Below are 13,571 nucleotides of genomic sequence, written 5' to 3'. Positions count from 1 at the left end.
CTTCTTTCTTAATTGGAAATCTCCTATCTTCCTTTTTGTTCCTATATCAAACAGATGGCTGCAACATTAGGATTTTTTTTTGAGCAAATGTTTCTGAAAAGTTCATCCTCATGCTTTTCTAATGAAAATTCAACATTCCACCCCCGAAACAGTGCTCTCTGCCCTCTATTCCAGAGTAATACGATAACACTTCAGCCAGCTTTAGCTACTTCAAGCCTGAAAGCTGTACACACATAAAGTGTTCTGCCTCCCAGTTCTGTGACATGAATCAGAACATGGGAGTCCAGATGAGGAGAAAAGGTGCAAAGCAGCATATTAATCATTCCAGTACAGAGCCTGTGCTCACCCCACTCACTGTCTAGAAACACTTACATCACAGAAGGCAGTGGTCTGAGGCTTAACAGCAGCCATGGCCAAATCACCCCTGTACTAGCCTCCTGCTCCCTCTACTGACAAAATGCTGTGTGCCCGGGCAGCCTGCCCCAACCCTGGGCACCTCCTTCACGCAGGCACTTAGCCTCTTACTGTGTCAATGAAAAAAGGTAGCTGGGTTCCTCTGGAGGATACATAAGGTCTTGATCTCTGTGCTCAGGAGCACCAGGCAGAGCCACAACACTTCTTTCACTGGACAGTAATCCCTGGACTGTTAGCAAATCTGTCACAATCTGCAACAATACTGCAAACTCTTATCTTCCTCTTCTCTGAATCAATCAATCAAGATCATGTTCCTGGAGAGCACTCTGAAGATACAACCTCACATTTTGAATGTTCCCTCCATACCCATATGTTCCCCAGCACAGAGGAGACCTCTCTTTCACAGGCATCCTCTCCAAATCACTAGAAAATGAGCAAACACAGCTTCTGCTGCCACAGTAACATGTGGAGAGGAAATTAATCCATCAGGTCCTCCTTGACTTTTGTGATGTGACAAGATTTATTGCCCATAATCTATCACTGAGAAAAGAACTCTGGTGCCCTCCATCATTCTGATCTATATTAAACAGTTGCTTGTTGGCAGGTATATTAACACAGCCAGTAATTAGTGCTGTCAAAATACTTAAATAATTGCCTCCTAATGCAAAACTTTGAAAACAGATTCCCCTCTGTAGCAATTTAACATTCTCACCAATGAGATAATTTAAAAACTCATCCTGTGAGTACTGGTTTCTCCAAAGGAGAGCAGAATTTGGGAAATGCAAGACAGCTGGGCAAAGACAGCTATGAATGACTGCAGAAAAAGCTCAAGCACCAACAACCTCAAGAGCTGTCTCACCTCCCCAGGAACACGTCCCTCTCCTAACCAAAAGCCTCATTCCTCTGGGTAGATTTCCTCTGCTCAAGCAGTAAAACAAAAGCACCAGCATCTGCCATCCTAAGTCAGCCACTGGCTTCTACCACTCAAGAGGAGAGAGAGTCATGCTAGGTTAGGCATGAATCTGATCCTACCCTTTAGCTGGAAATGGCATGGAGTTTAAGTGCGTCCTTAACTGTGGTATGAGCCAACAAATGTCATAAGGGATGGGTCATATAGGTGACCAACTTGGGAACCTCGAGACTTAAAAATTTTGCACTCTGAAGCCAAGTTCCATTACCCATAAGGCTGCAGAAGCTTCAGACCTCTATATTTGATCAGGGCACTGGAGGGACAACAATGACAGCTCCTCTGCTCTGATTCAGCAATTGCTGCGTTTCAATGGGAAGTGATCAGATCCCTACATACCTCACTATCATGGTTAGTTTTATCAGTCTTTGAAGTTGCTTATCACCACAAATGCCAAGACACAAGAGGACTGCCTGAAGTCTCTTCATTAACTATCTCTCTGTATTCCTGGACTACAGTGTTTTCTTTTACAGGACACTACATGCTTGGAACAGGACCCTAAGAGCTTGGAGAAAGTTGCTTTTGTACTTTAACAAGCTCCCAGAGAAGTTTTGGTGCTTATATCTCATTTGCTTTTGCCTTACCCAGAAAGACCAGTGTTGAATACGACTTCCCCTGCTGTGGAGGACGGATAGCCAAAAGAATAGCCCTTCATCTTCGTCCCATCTTCCAGCACCAAGCTCGCTGTCTGCGCCTAGAGAAAGGCACATGAAGAGACTCAAATACAGGAGGAAAAGGCTTGATGTTTATACAGGTAACACCTAGGACACATGCCTTTCATGCCTCACATTGTAAGCGTTCCTGCCCCTCTCCCATTCCCAGATGCCAAGATACTGTCTCTTTTACTAGTCTCCTGATGCTTTTTCTTTCTAACACTTAAGAAACGTTGTGCTCCTAATGAGGACAAGGCAGCTGGCAAACCTCACCGCAAGCAGAGCATGTGCTGCTATTACTGTGGGATCACCCTTCCATATCACTTTGTTAATTTCTTCCACTCATTATATCTTGCAATTAACCAATATCATAACTCTGTAGGGAAAGGATTGCCTCTCTTCTCAATGTTTGCTCAAGGCTTGCTGCTGAGTACACTAGCTCTCATCTAGCTGTGACCTTTGATAGATGCTTTACTTCTGTTGCAACTGTACAGCTAAGCCGCTAAAAATACATGAATGCTTAGTTGGACTGTGTCAGACAGCAAAATTCAAAATACCAGTCCATTCTTCTGTAGGACACAAGAGGAGAGGAACTCATGGATCAGACGGACACTCATGGTCTCAGTTACCTCAGGGATAGGCATAAATTGTCCTGGAAGAGATAGGTACGGAACAAGCAGCCTAGACGAAAACTTTCCATAGAATCACACCTCTTTCAGAGAGTGTTTAGCAGAACTGAGTCCCATACTAACAGTGGGATCCCTTACAGGCTTAATCACTATTTTACAGCTGAGGAAAATGCAACACACGGTGACTTTTACAAATGTCATTTAAAGATTCAGTGGCACAGCTGGGTCTTTGCACATACCAAATTAAACACACCCTCTTTTGCCTCATTTGAAAACTAAACCTTTCTTAGCCTGTCCAGGAACCGGATAGGAAACTACCTGGGAATTCCAGCTTCTACCAAAAAACCAGCATGCACAACAGAAATGACAGGATGAGTAGGGAGATTCCTTTAGACAGCAGGATCACTGATGACATGCAAAGGAAGAGAGAGAGTAAGCAAAGCTGGAAATAGATTTGCCAATGAATTTCTGGGCTTAAAAGAATTTGGATGATGAACCTTTTGGGCCCTCGGAAACTTCCACTTCTGGAATGCAAGCGCGGCTGCCTCCTGGGCACAGAGCTACAGTCACAGAGTGACCACCAGGGCAAAAACCCCAATAGTCTGTGCCACAGGAGACAAGCCAAGTGTGTCCACCAGGCAGCAGCACTCACCATGATTTAAATACATATTGGGTTCTTTTACAGAACAATTCCTCTTACTGGGATTTTTTAAAAGACAAAAATCAAGATCAATTTGCTGTAGAAAGGAGCAGGAGAGCTACTTTCCATTACCCGTAAATCAGATGAACAATCACAGCACGGAGAAATTTCATTCCCAGCATTGAACATTTTGTAACAATCATGGCAAACATTCATCTAGAGCTCCTCTGCAGTTACAAATACTGCACAGATCAATTACTGATGTACTGCAAAATACACTAAAAATCAAACTGCACTGCCAAGTAATTGAATTCTGTGCATCTGGGAGGCTTTTAGCCTTGCATTTTTTCCTCATTAATGTCAAACATCTAGTCATTCTCAAAAGGTTTAGCCACCACTTTGGATGGGATAGTCAGCAAAATCCAAAATCCCTTCCCTCTCCAGTTATAAATACAGTTCTTGTGGTTAAATCCCCTGGATTTAGCCCAAATGAAAATTACAGTTTGGTCAGCTCCCTAATCACAGAATGGCAGGGGTTGGAAGGGACCTCTGGAAACTATCTTGTCTCAACCCCCCTGCTTGAGCGGGCACACCTAAAGCAGGAGGCACAGGGACTCATCCAGGCAGGTTTTGAATGTCTCCAGGGAAGGAGACTCCACAACCTCTCTGGGCAGCCTGTGCCACTGCTCTGGCACCCTCAAAGTAAAAAAGTTTTTCCTCATATTCAGGTGGAACTTCCTGTGTTCCCACTTGTGCCCATTGCCCCTTGTCCTGTCATTGGGCACCACTGAAAAGAGTCCAGTCCCATTCCCTTGACACCCACCCTTTAGATATTCATAAGCACTGATAAGATTCTCCCCTCAGCCTTCTCTTCTCCAGGCTGAACAAACCCAGGTCTCTCAGCCTTTCCTCATGAGAGAGATGCTCCAGCCCCCTGATCATCTTGGTAGCTCTCTGCTGGTCTCCCTCCAGTAGTTCCCTGCCTTTCTTGAACTGTGGGTCCCAGAACTGGACATGGTACTCTAGATGTGGTCTCACTGGGACAGAGTAGAGGGGGAGGATAACCTCTCTGGACCTGCTGGCCACACTCCTTGTAATGCACCCCAGGATACCGTTGGCCTTCTTGGCCTCAAGGGCACAGTGCTGGCTCAGGGTCAACTTGCTGTCCTGTGTGTAATCTCATTAAGCCTCTCAGTACATAAAGCTGCCACACACTCAAAGCATTACAAAGCACAAAGGTTGCCTGGGTGCCTCAGACTGGGCTTTGGACAGGACCTCTGCCCTTACTGAAGCCTGCTGAAAACCCAGCCCACACTGCTGATATAGGGGACTAACTCTAGGAACGGGTTTCCCTCAGCCTTGGTTTCAAGAGATGGATGTCTTCCCCCAGCAGGCCACATATCTGAGCCCACCCAAATACCAGCTCCAGTTCAAGCAAGTCCTAACACTTGTTGGTACAAGTTGGAGTAATCACCTGAATCACAGTACCAGCTGCAAACACAGCCTGGAAGAATCCTTCAGGAAGTAAAGTCCACAAAATGGAATGACCAGAAAAGTTAAGTTCCATCTAACTCCTGAGGGCCCAAATCCAGAGCAATCACTGTGACCTTTAGAGCCTCACCCTCACTATAGTACTTGACATGAATCTGCATGTCTTTCCTCCCACCACAGACTGCCTGCCCTTCTACACACCAGACCAGCACAGAAATAATTTCTGTTGAACAGAAGCCCCTGTTGTACTATTAAAGCCCCTACATAGTGTTCAAGTAATGCAGAAGAATGTCCCTGAGCAACCATAACCTGCTTGCAAGTTCAGCTATAGCAAGGGATAGATACTCAATTGTTTCCCTCCCTCGCTTGATTTATTATTCTTAATTAAGTGGTTGGTTTGTTTGTTGAGCATCCTAGAAGCAGTTATTCTTGCTTATATTTCCAGTGGTGATGTTACATATCCCTAAGCTGCCAGCCTACCTTGTCCTTTCAGTTTTGTTTTTTGGTTGTTTTTTTTTAATGTGAAAAGTGATTTACAGGCTATAGAGAAGGCCAGTTGGCTCAGTCAGGGATTAGTTGGGAGAGATTGTTGCTTTCAAAAAAACAACAAGCAAGAAATAAACAAAAACCCCAGAGCTTCCATGAGGTCCTTTTCTCTCCACCCTTCTCAGAAGCATCCCCACGTAGTCTTGGATAAATCTCTGTTGTAGTCCAACTAATATGTTTCTTCAACTAATATGTTTCTTCCATGCACACATCCAATGTGATACACACTACTTGCAATCTGATTACTCCTTCCTACACACCAGTAGCTTTACCTTTAGCAGAGTTTCCTGTGCTCCAGAAAGGCTGCAGGGCTCTTGAAGTGCTTTGAGAATGGAGATAGCTAACAGGAAAGATCATGCTGTTGTTGCGGTATTGCTAGATTTTATGCATTTTATCAAAGCAACTTGAGGAGTTAACTAGTTAACTTCACTAAGCACTTCTCACATGAAGTAAATAAAGCACTGTAGCATTAAAAAAAAGGAAGAAAAGAAAGTAAAAAATGAGATTAATTTAGTTCCAGTTAGTTCCCTGCTCTAGCAGCCCTTCCCATCTACAGGATGGATGATAAAGATCTGCAAAATCTCAAAAGATCTGCAGTACAATTTGCTTTTTAAAGCATGTCTGCTATAAACCCCTGCACTGGGAAGTGAACAGGTAATTTTTCCTCTTTTGTACTTGCCTCACAGAGTAACCAGTCAAGGAAGTCAAGTTTTTCACTTCCAAAGATATCCCTCAGTTTATCTCGGCAAGGCCAAGCTGAGCCCTGAACGCTGGGCTGCTGGAGGACTACAAGTATGCTCAAATACCAAAGCCAGGATGGGCTCTGATGTGTGGCAGAGACACAGCTGGGACTCAATTTCAGTGCAGGCCAGTTTATTTCCCTCCAGTAAGATGACAATAAAACACCTCCTTTCTAAGACAGGCTAATATTCCACACAGCACAGCAGCCTCTGCCACGTTTCTTGGCACACAACTCTGGCTGGCACAGTGCTGGCTCAGGGTCAGCTTGCTGTCCACCAACACTCCAAGGTCCTTCTCAACAGAGCCGCTTTCCAGTGGTTCAGCCCCCAGCCTGTACTGGTGCATGGGGTTGTTCCGCCCCAGGTGCAGGACCTTGCACTTGCTCTTGCTGAATTTCATGAGGTTCCCCTCAGCCCAGCTCTCCAGCCTGTCCAGGTCTCGCTGGATGGCAGCACGGTCTTCTGGTGTACCAGCCACTCCTCCCAGCTTGGTATCATCAGCAAACTTGCTGAGGTTACACTGTCCCTTCGTCCAGGTCACTGATGAATATGTTGTACAGGACTGGACTTAGCACAGACCCCTGGAGAACACTGCTAATTACAGGCCTCCGTCCAGACTCTGCTCCATTGATCACGACCCTCTGAGCTCTGTTATTGAGCCAGTTCTCTGTCCACCTCACTGTCCTCTCATCCAACCCACACTTCCTAAGCTTGCCTGTGAGGATGCTATGGGAGACAGTGTCAAATGCCTTACTGAAGTCAAGACAGACAACATCCACTGCTCTCCTTTCATCGACCTAGCCAGTCATGCCATTGTAGAAGGCCCTCAGGTTGGTCAAGCATGATCTCACCTTGGTGAATCCATGTTGACTACTTCTGATAACCTTCTTGTGCTCTAACACAAATCAAAAGCACAGAAGAAGCCAAAAGCTACCAGATTTCTTCTACAGTAGAAAGCTGGTGTCAGGACTGTGCTACATTCACTCTCTCGAGATGAAATAACCAGCAACAGAGGAAGAGTTTTCTCTGTGATGGAAAAATGTCTTTTATTGAGAGTACTATGCCATAAGAGGCTGGAAATCTACCTGGACATTGCTAAAAGTTTTATTTTAGCAAATTTGCTTCTGGCTAAAATTAAGAGAAGAAAAGGCCAGGTCAGTGTCTTGGGATACACCAAAGAAGATTCACACTTAAGCTAACTTTAGGGAGAAGCTTGGATTAGTTCCTTTACCATCCAAGCCAAAGAGAAAGCAAAGCCAAAAATTCAACACAGGTACCATGGTAGAAAAGTCACAGCTCCTACAACTTGAACTCTTCTTAAGGCTCTTCACAACAATCCCACAAATATCTGTTTGTGACAAAAATCAAAGAAGAAGAGTGAACCAAGACAGGTAAGGCACCTAGCAGAAGTCACTGAGCACCCAAGGAAATGAGCACTCCTTCTCTCCCCCACAGTAGCAGCTCACTAAATTCTCCTCATCTCTAAGGGAACAGGGCCCATTTTACCTCCCCTTCACTTTCACCTCCAAAGCGAAAGGAGTGGAGTAGCTTGTGGCTGATCTTTCACCTCCTCACCCATCTCTCTGCTTCCCATGCAGCCATTTTCTCAGTTACTTTCATCTGCCTGAAAATATATTTGAAGAGCCCTTTTACGGTAATCTGGAATAGTTTCTAAAGCCAGTGCTCAAAAATTTTCTTCCTCTCCCTCTCATTTCTAACTATATTTATAGCTTGCTCCTGGTGGTTTTCATAAGCTTTCCAATCGTCTCCTTACTGAGCCAGCTATACTGTTACAAGCCACCTATTTATTGCTTCTACTACTCTTTACATCCCCATTTAACTACATTGGCCTCAGATGAGCATTAAATGATACGAGCTTTGAGCTGCAGTCTTTCTGCCCGTTCCTGAATTATAAAGAAGCTAGATTATCCCAAAACACCAGTGATGCTAAGCACCCCTGCGGAGAGCCCACACATCTCTTCTCTGTGGCCCTTTCACCCGTGGATGCTCCATCTCTCATTTGGAACCAAAGAATGGGATGCAATAGGGAAATACAGACCTGTGAGTCTCCACATTTCAGACTGCTCACCTACAGTGGTGTTTCCCCACATATACTGAGCTTAACTGGACAGAAAACAGTCTTGGGAGAAAAATTATTAGGCACTCTGCTAAAACGACCATCTCTCCCTCATGCGCTCTAATGCTTTACTTAGCTAATACATAGGTTAGAAACATGTTTTCATTGTATTTTTTTACACGCTCTAAAATAGCCCACTGAGAAAAAGCAATAAAAGGCAACTAAATGCTCATTTAAGCCTGCAATAATGGGAGAATGGGATCATTACCTATACTGCCATTAGCCCACACACCTTAATTACTTTGCATTTCACTCTTTCTCCAAACTTCTTACAATATCCATTACTTCTAATGATGGCTGGAACACTAAACCCAGCCATAAGTCACTACTTGGTCACTTGTCTCACGACTACACTTAACTTCTACACTCTGATGCAAAGCTATGCAATAGGTTGGCTTTTTAGGACCACTTGTCCTTAAATTTTCCATCAGGCCTGCTGCTTTACTAGTTGCCTATGTACATTAGAGAGTGTCTTCCACTTCTGCTTCTGTATGTCCCATGGAAAAAGGTTTATAAGCCAGACACTGTCTTAAAGCAAAAGCCCCAGACCAGGAAAGGTTTTTATATTCCAGATTCTGAATTGAAACAGAATCACACAGTCCCTGGCAAAGGTGGAGTTAAAAATATCACCTGTGATCTCAAGAGTCACAGGCTTCTAAGCTGCACTAGATATCAGCCTTCTTGCTCTCTATGAGTTCAAGCATCCACTCTGACAGCACAAACTCCTGTAGGTATTGAACTCAAACAGCCAAGTCTATTAAGGAAACACCTTTCCCCAGTGTCAATGCCAAGGCAGAAGATGTCACATAACATATGTCAGAAGAAGACTTCTGGGGCTGGCTGGCTCACAGCACACCTTGCGATGAGCCAGCTAATCACAGTGCAGGTACTAATGCTCCACCAGACTCAGCGCTTCAGCTGCACAGTAGGTCTTGGCCACCCTGCAATAGATCCTGTCATACACCTTGAAACACAAAGAGGGCCCAATTCATTCTGACCCATCTGGAGTGTATTTGCAATTGTTGGGACTGAGGCTAAAATAGCTCCCAAGGGTTTCACTTGGTATTTCTTTAACAGGTATTCATTCTCCTTGCCTTAGCATTGGTGGTGTTGGCTTTAAGCAATCACTCTTTAGCTTTAAAAGCACAGCATTAGGTAGATGCTAGAACAGCTGGTAGTGTAACTCCGTCAGAGCAGGGTAGCAGTTTTCCATGAGTATGAAACGTCTCAATTGGATGCCTCAGCATTATGAGATATGACCTTGTATGTCTGTCACTGTGCAGCCCTTGAATGAGTGACACCATCAGTCTGCCATTTAAGATGGCAAATCTAAGCTTCAGATGCTAATCCATCAGTATAAGGATGCATTAGATCCAGTCTGCTACAGGTGCCTACCAGAATTATCCTGGGGTGTGTAAAGAAACGTGCTGTCTCCTCAAAAGCTGAACCAGCAGTCCTAACGGTGGGCTACAAAGCTTTACCAGAGGAAGATGCCTTTTACTGCAGCAGACATAACCACAGACTAATGTGTCTTTGAACTCACTTCTCCGTGCATCGCAAGCCTTCAACTGCTGTACTCTACAGAGCACGGCAGAAATAACTGAATCAGCTCCAAAAACCAAGACAGGTATCAGAGGCAATAGAGACAAGCAAGAACTGCATTCCAACAGAACTCTTCAGTCCTGCTTAGTTGGCTCAACAGTTTCTAAAACCATAGTGAACTTGAGTGTACCTGCATGGACTCCTGTTCTGCAATACATAGCATCAGCATACTGGTGCTACAGGCCGTCACCAGTCATAAAACAAGCAGCCAAGTGTGAATCCTGGGATCCTATCCTCTAGACACTATGACATTTGCCAACAGCACCTCTCAGCGCATTCACAAGTTCCACTCACCCAGAAATACTGGCAGTAAAATTGTCTCCATTTTCTCCTATTCCGTTTCAATTTGAAGCACAAATCCCAAACAGAAGAGGTTGTTCAAGCTGTGTCACATTTTGCTTTGTCACACCAAGAGACACTTTCTAGCACAGTGCTGAGATTTCAAAACAGAACAATAGAAGTTGGCACTTGCCCTGGAAGATGTGAGAGACGGCACTGCTCCACCTCAGGGCTCTGACATTGTTTTAACATGTCATCAGTGTCAAACCAACATAGCTTCACCAACTCCTCATGTCAGAGCCCTAATTCCTCTCCAGAAGGTGCAGCTGCAGAAACTGGTAATCATGGTAGCTTTCTAATTCACGAGTTGTCATCATGAGGAGGCATAACTTCTGCTTAAGTCAGATCTGATTGCAAGGTCAGGATCAATATCCTGGGAGAAAGATTACTGTGCTGTGTCTTAAGACAGTGAACAAGGTAACAGTTGATGCCTGCTGTGCACTGTTGCAAAGGGGAAGACAGGTCCATTAGCAAGAACACTAGTCGCAACACAGGTTCTGTTTTTAAGCATAGGTGAGACAAAGCTAAACTGAGAACTCACACACTGAAGGAAGGGATGGAAACAGGGATGCCTCTTTCCTAATCCAGTTTCTCTCTGCAGCCAGTTTTTTGTTTTAAAAGTAATGGGTCTGTTGCCAGAAGCTCAGAAAACTCCTGAAAAAAATCAGTGGCTGTGGGACAGGTAAGAGAAACCCTAGTTCTCAGTGGGAAGAAATGATACTGCTCAGCCCTCTACTCCATCCTGCCAGGTAAGACAGCATCCACTGGGTACCCGCAGCCCAAGCCTCTGAGAGCTCTTCCCTACCACCTGCTGAAACATCACTCTTCCGGTTGCTAATTCTATTACACTGTTGATTCAACAGGATACATGTGCAAAAGCACCCTTTTCAATGCAAACTACATTATGACAAAACACTGCCAGAGCTACAGAATTCAGACAGAAAGTCCCATTTCACCACTGTACTCTGCCACACCTCCTTAGTAACGCTAGCAAAGCTGGTCAAATGTAGCTCTTGTAACAAAGAGCAGAAGAAAGTTGGGGAAGTGAACTGAGGGGTTCCAGCCCCAGTAAATCAAGACCCTATACACTGATGCATTCACAAAGAGTTGTCTACCTCTCTGGCTCATCTCAGAGCCATCATCGTTTCCAGTACATTGAAAATGGATCCTTTGTGGATCCAATAGGATTAATCACATTCTTCAAGTGACGCACGTTTTTAAATATCTAGCTGATTCATCTTCATATGGACTGAAAGATCTGCTCTGTTAGCTATCAGTCCTATAGAGGGGTGGGGTGTTTCTAAAGAAAATACCATATAATAATTAACTGAAACCCTGAACTTCCACCTTTTGGTGCAATTTACCCTATAATTTTCATTCCAGACTACACAGAGTGTGTTTGCTTAGCTAATAAAACCATTTAGCCAAGCAACTCCCTCGCTGAGGGTTCAGACAAATCTCCTTTGGATCAATTTTACATGTCTAGGTAAGCCCTGTTATCTGCAGCAAGCTATCTCTCAGCATGCCAAACACATCTATTAAACCACAGTAGCTCAGTTACTGTTACCTTGATGCTCAACAGCCTTGTACCAGTCCTTGAGAAACTCCAGTGATCAGCAGACACATTGCAAAACTCCAATCTGCCTTTCAAAGTCTTCACCACTTTGCAAGCTGTCAAAATTCGTGTCATCTTGAAAGCTGCCGGTGGGTAACCAAAGTTTAAAGAAAACAAGACAAAATAAAAATCTGGTCGTATGTATTTCTTCAAGATTTGGTGCAGACAATACACACTTGCAGATCACAGAGGAAGAGAACAGAGACACAGCTGGTGTGCTGGACTGACTGTACAGCGCTGCCCTACACCTTCCCATTTATTCTGCCATTAAAAGTCTCTGGTGCAGCCCCACCTCCTCCCGCCCCTCCTCAGAGGGGTGCTTGCTTAGACACCGTTGCAACACTTTTCTTCAGGCTGGTCTCTGAGCACTGTTGTAGGGGTTGCATCACAGGCCAGACACTAGCCCTGCCTGCTAGAAGACAGCAAAACCTGCTAGAGAAATCATAGCCACAGCAATGAAGACAGTCCTCAAGCTCTGAAACAAACACTTTACATTTCAGTAAGAGACAGGGAACGGCACCACTAGTTCTCCTAACAGCACATGGTCCAGGCAAATTAAGAGAGTCTGTTCACGGTGCGCTTTTGAGTGCTCTCCAACGTGTGGTCTGTGGTCCGCACATTAGCTAGTGGGACAGCCTGTGACTGCTACAAGCACACTTGTACTAAAAGAATTCAAGTGGGGAGATCAAATTCTGGGGAAAGCCGTCATCTTTTTATTCTGTGGTTGGAGAGTACACAGTTACCAGAAGCCCTAGCACAGGTCCCAAAGTGCTGCCCCTCCCCAAATAAATGAAAAGGACATCACCAGGAAAAATAAGTGGCTGCAAGAGAAAAACATCTTTTGGTAAAATTTCAGTGGACAACAGCTGAAATAAGGCAAAATGCTCCATATACTATCTCCTGACGGACTACAGACCTTTGTGACTATCACATATTTCCTATAACCCCACACTAGAGTCTTTAAAAAGAATTGTGTTCCTCATTAGCCAGACATGAAAATGCCTAATGAAGGCAAAAGCTGTGTGAGAAACAGACTTTTTTTTTCTTTTTTTTTTGCAGCTGGACACTGTAAAGGGTTTAGGTGACCTTTTTTAATCATTGACAGTAAAAATCAGGACTTCTTTGTATACAGTGGTTTGAGATTAGTCTAATTTGATGCCAGTATCACATAAAAACATTTCCTGTGCAGCTCATTATAGCACCAGGTTGAACAGTCATGCATGTAATAAAAGACAGATAAGAGAGGACAACGGGTTTGGGTACCCTCTGTGATGCGGAGAGGTTATTGAAGACTTGGATGAGAATCCCATGGGAAAGGCCTGAATCCAGATGATTGAAATAGACAGAGACAGGGTGCAAGACAGACTGCGTGTAGAGGAGCTCACTGCGTTAACATGAGCTTTACACGTTTGAAGAGCTGGGAGAAGCAAGCCAACAAAGTTCCCTGGTAACTTGAGTGTGGTTTAGCAAAGATATAACCATTTTTCTTGCAAGAAGATACCTGACAAACATTCTGATTTATAGAAGGAGCTTGAGAGACATGGATTTCACTTTTTGCAAACAAACAAACAAAAAACCACAGGGAACTGGGAAATATTTTTGTTAGCTATTCCTCCATTTGCTTGGCTCTAGCCTGTAGTGATCTAGACTGGAGATACACACGGGAGAGGAGACACACAGAAAGCAAAGGCACGCTTAAAAGGGAATGGACTGCAAAGACCTATACCTTGTACTAGAAAGGTCATCTTAATATACAAACACATGCACTCACGCATGCAATTCAGAAGCCAGCTTTCTT

The 13,571-nt window shown here is 44.3% G+C and overlaps 1 protein-coding gene across 3 annotated transcripts in view; it reads right to left on the bottom strand.

The window, feature by feature from the left end:
- CPS1 (carbamoyl-phosphate synthase 1) overlaps window positions 1–12,025 on the bottom strand; it is a 100,511-nt gene extending 88,486 nt beyond the window's left edge. Inside the window, exons 1-2 of one of the 3 annotated variants that reach the window (XM_075094044.1) lie at window positions 11,726–12,025; window positions 1,966–2,075 (exon numbers count right to left, since the gene is read on the bottom strand). In XM_075094044.1, the coding sequence (XP_074950145.1) occupies window positions 1,966–2,075; window positions 11,726–11,848 (233 nt within the window). In that variant the 5' untranslated portion in view covers window positions 11,849–12,025. Of the gene's footprint in view, window positions 1–1,965; window positions 2,076–10,699; window positions 10,940–11,725 lie in introns of those variants that run through there. The other 2 variants (XM_075094042.1, XM_075094043.1) reach the window with 2 other exon arrangements.
- Between the last annotated feature and the right edge of the window lie 1,546 nt (window positions 12,026–13,571).

Source organism: Phalacrocorax aristotelis, chromosome 5 (genome assembly GCF_949628215.1).
Source record: "Phalacrocorax aristotelis chromosome 5, bGulAri2.1, whole genome shotgun sequence".
Classification (NCBI taxonomy): Eukaryota; Metazoa; Chordata; class Aves; order Suliformes; family Phalacrocoracidae; genus Phalacrocorax; species Phalacrocorax aristotelis.
This window is presented reverse-complemented; position numbering and strand designations above follow the sequence as displayed.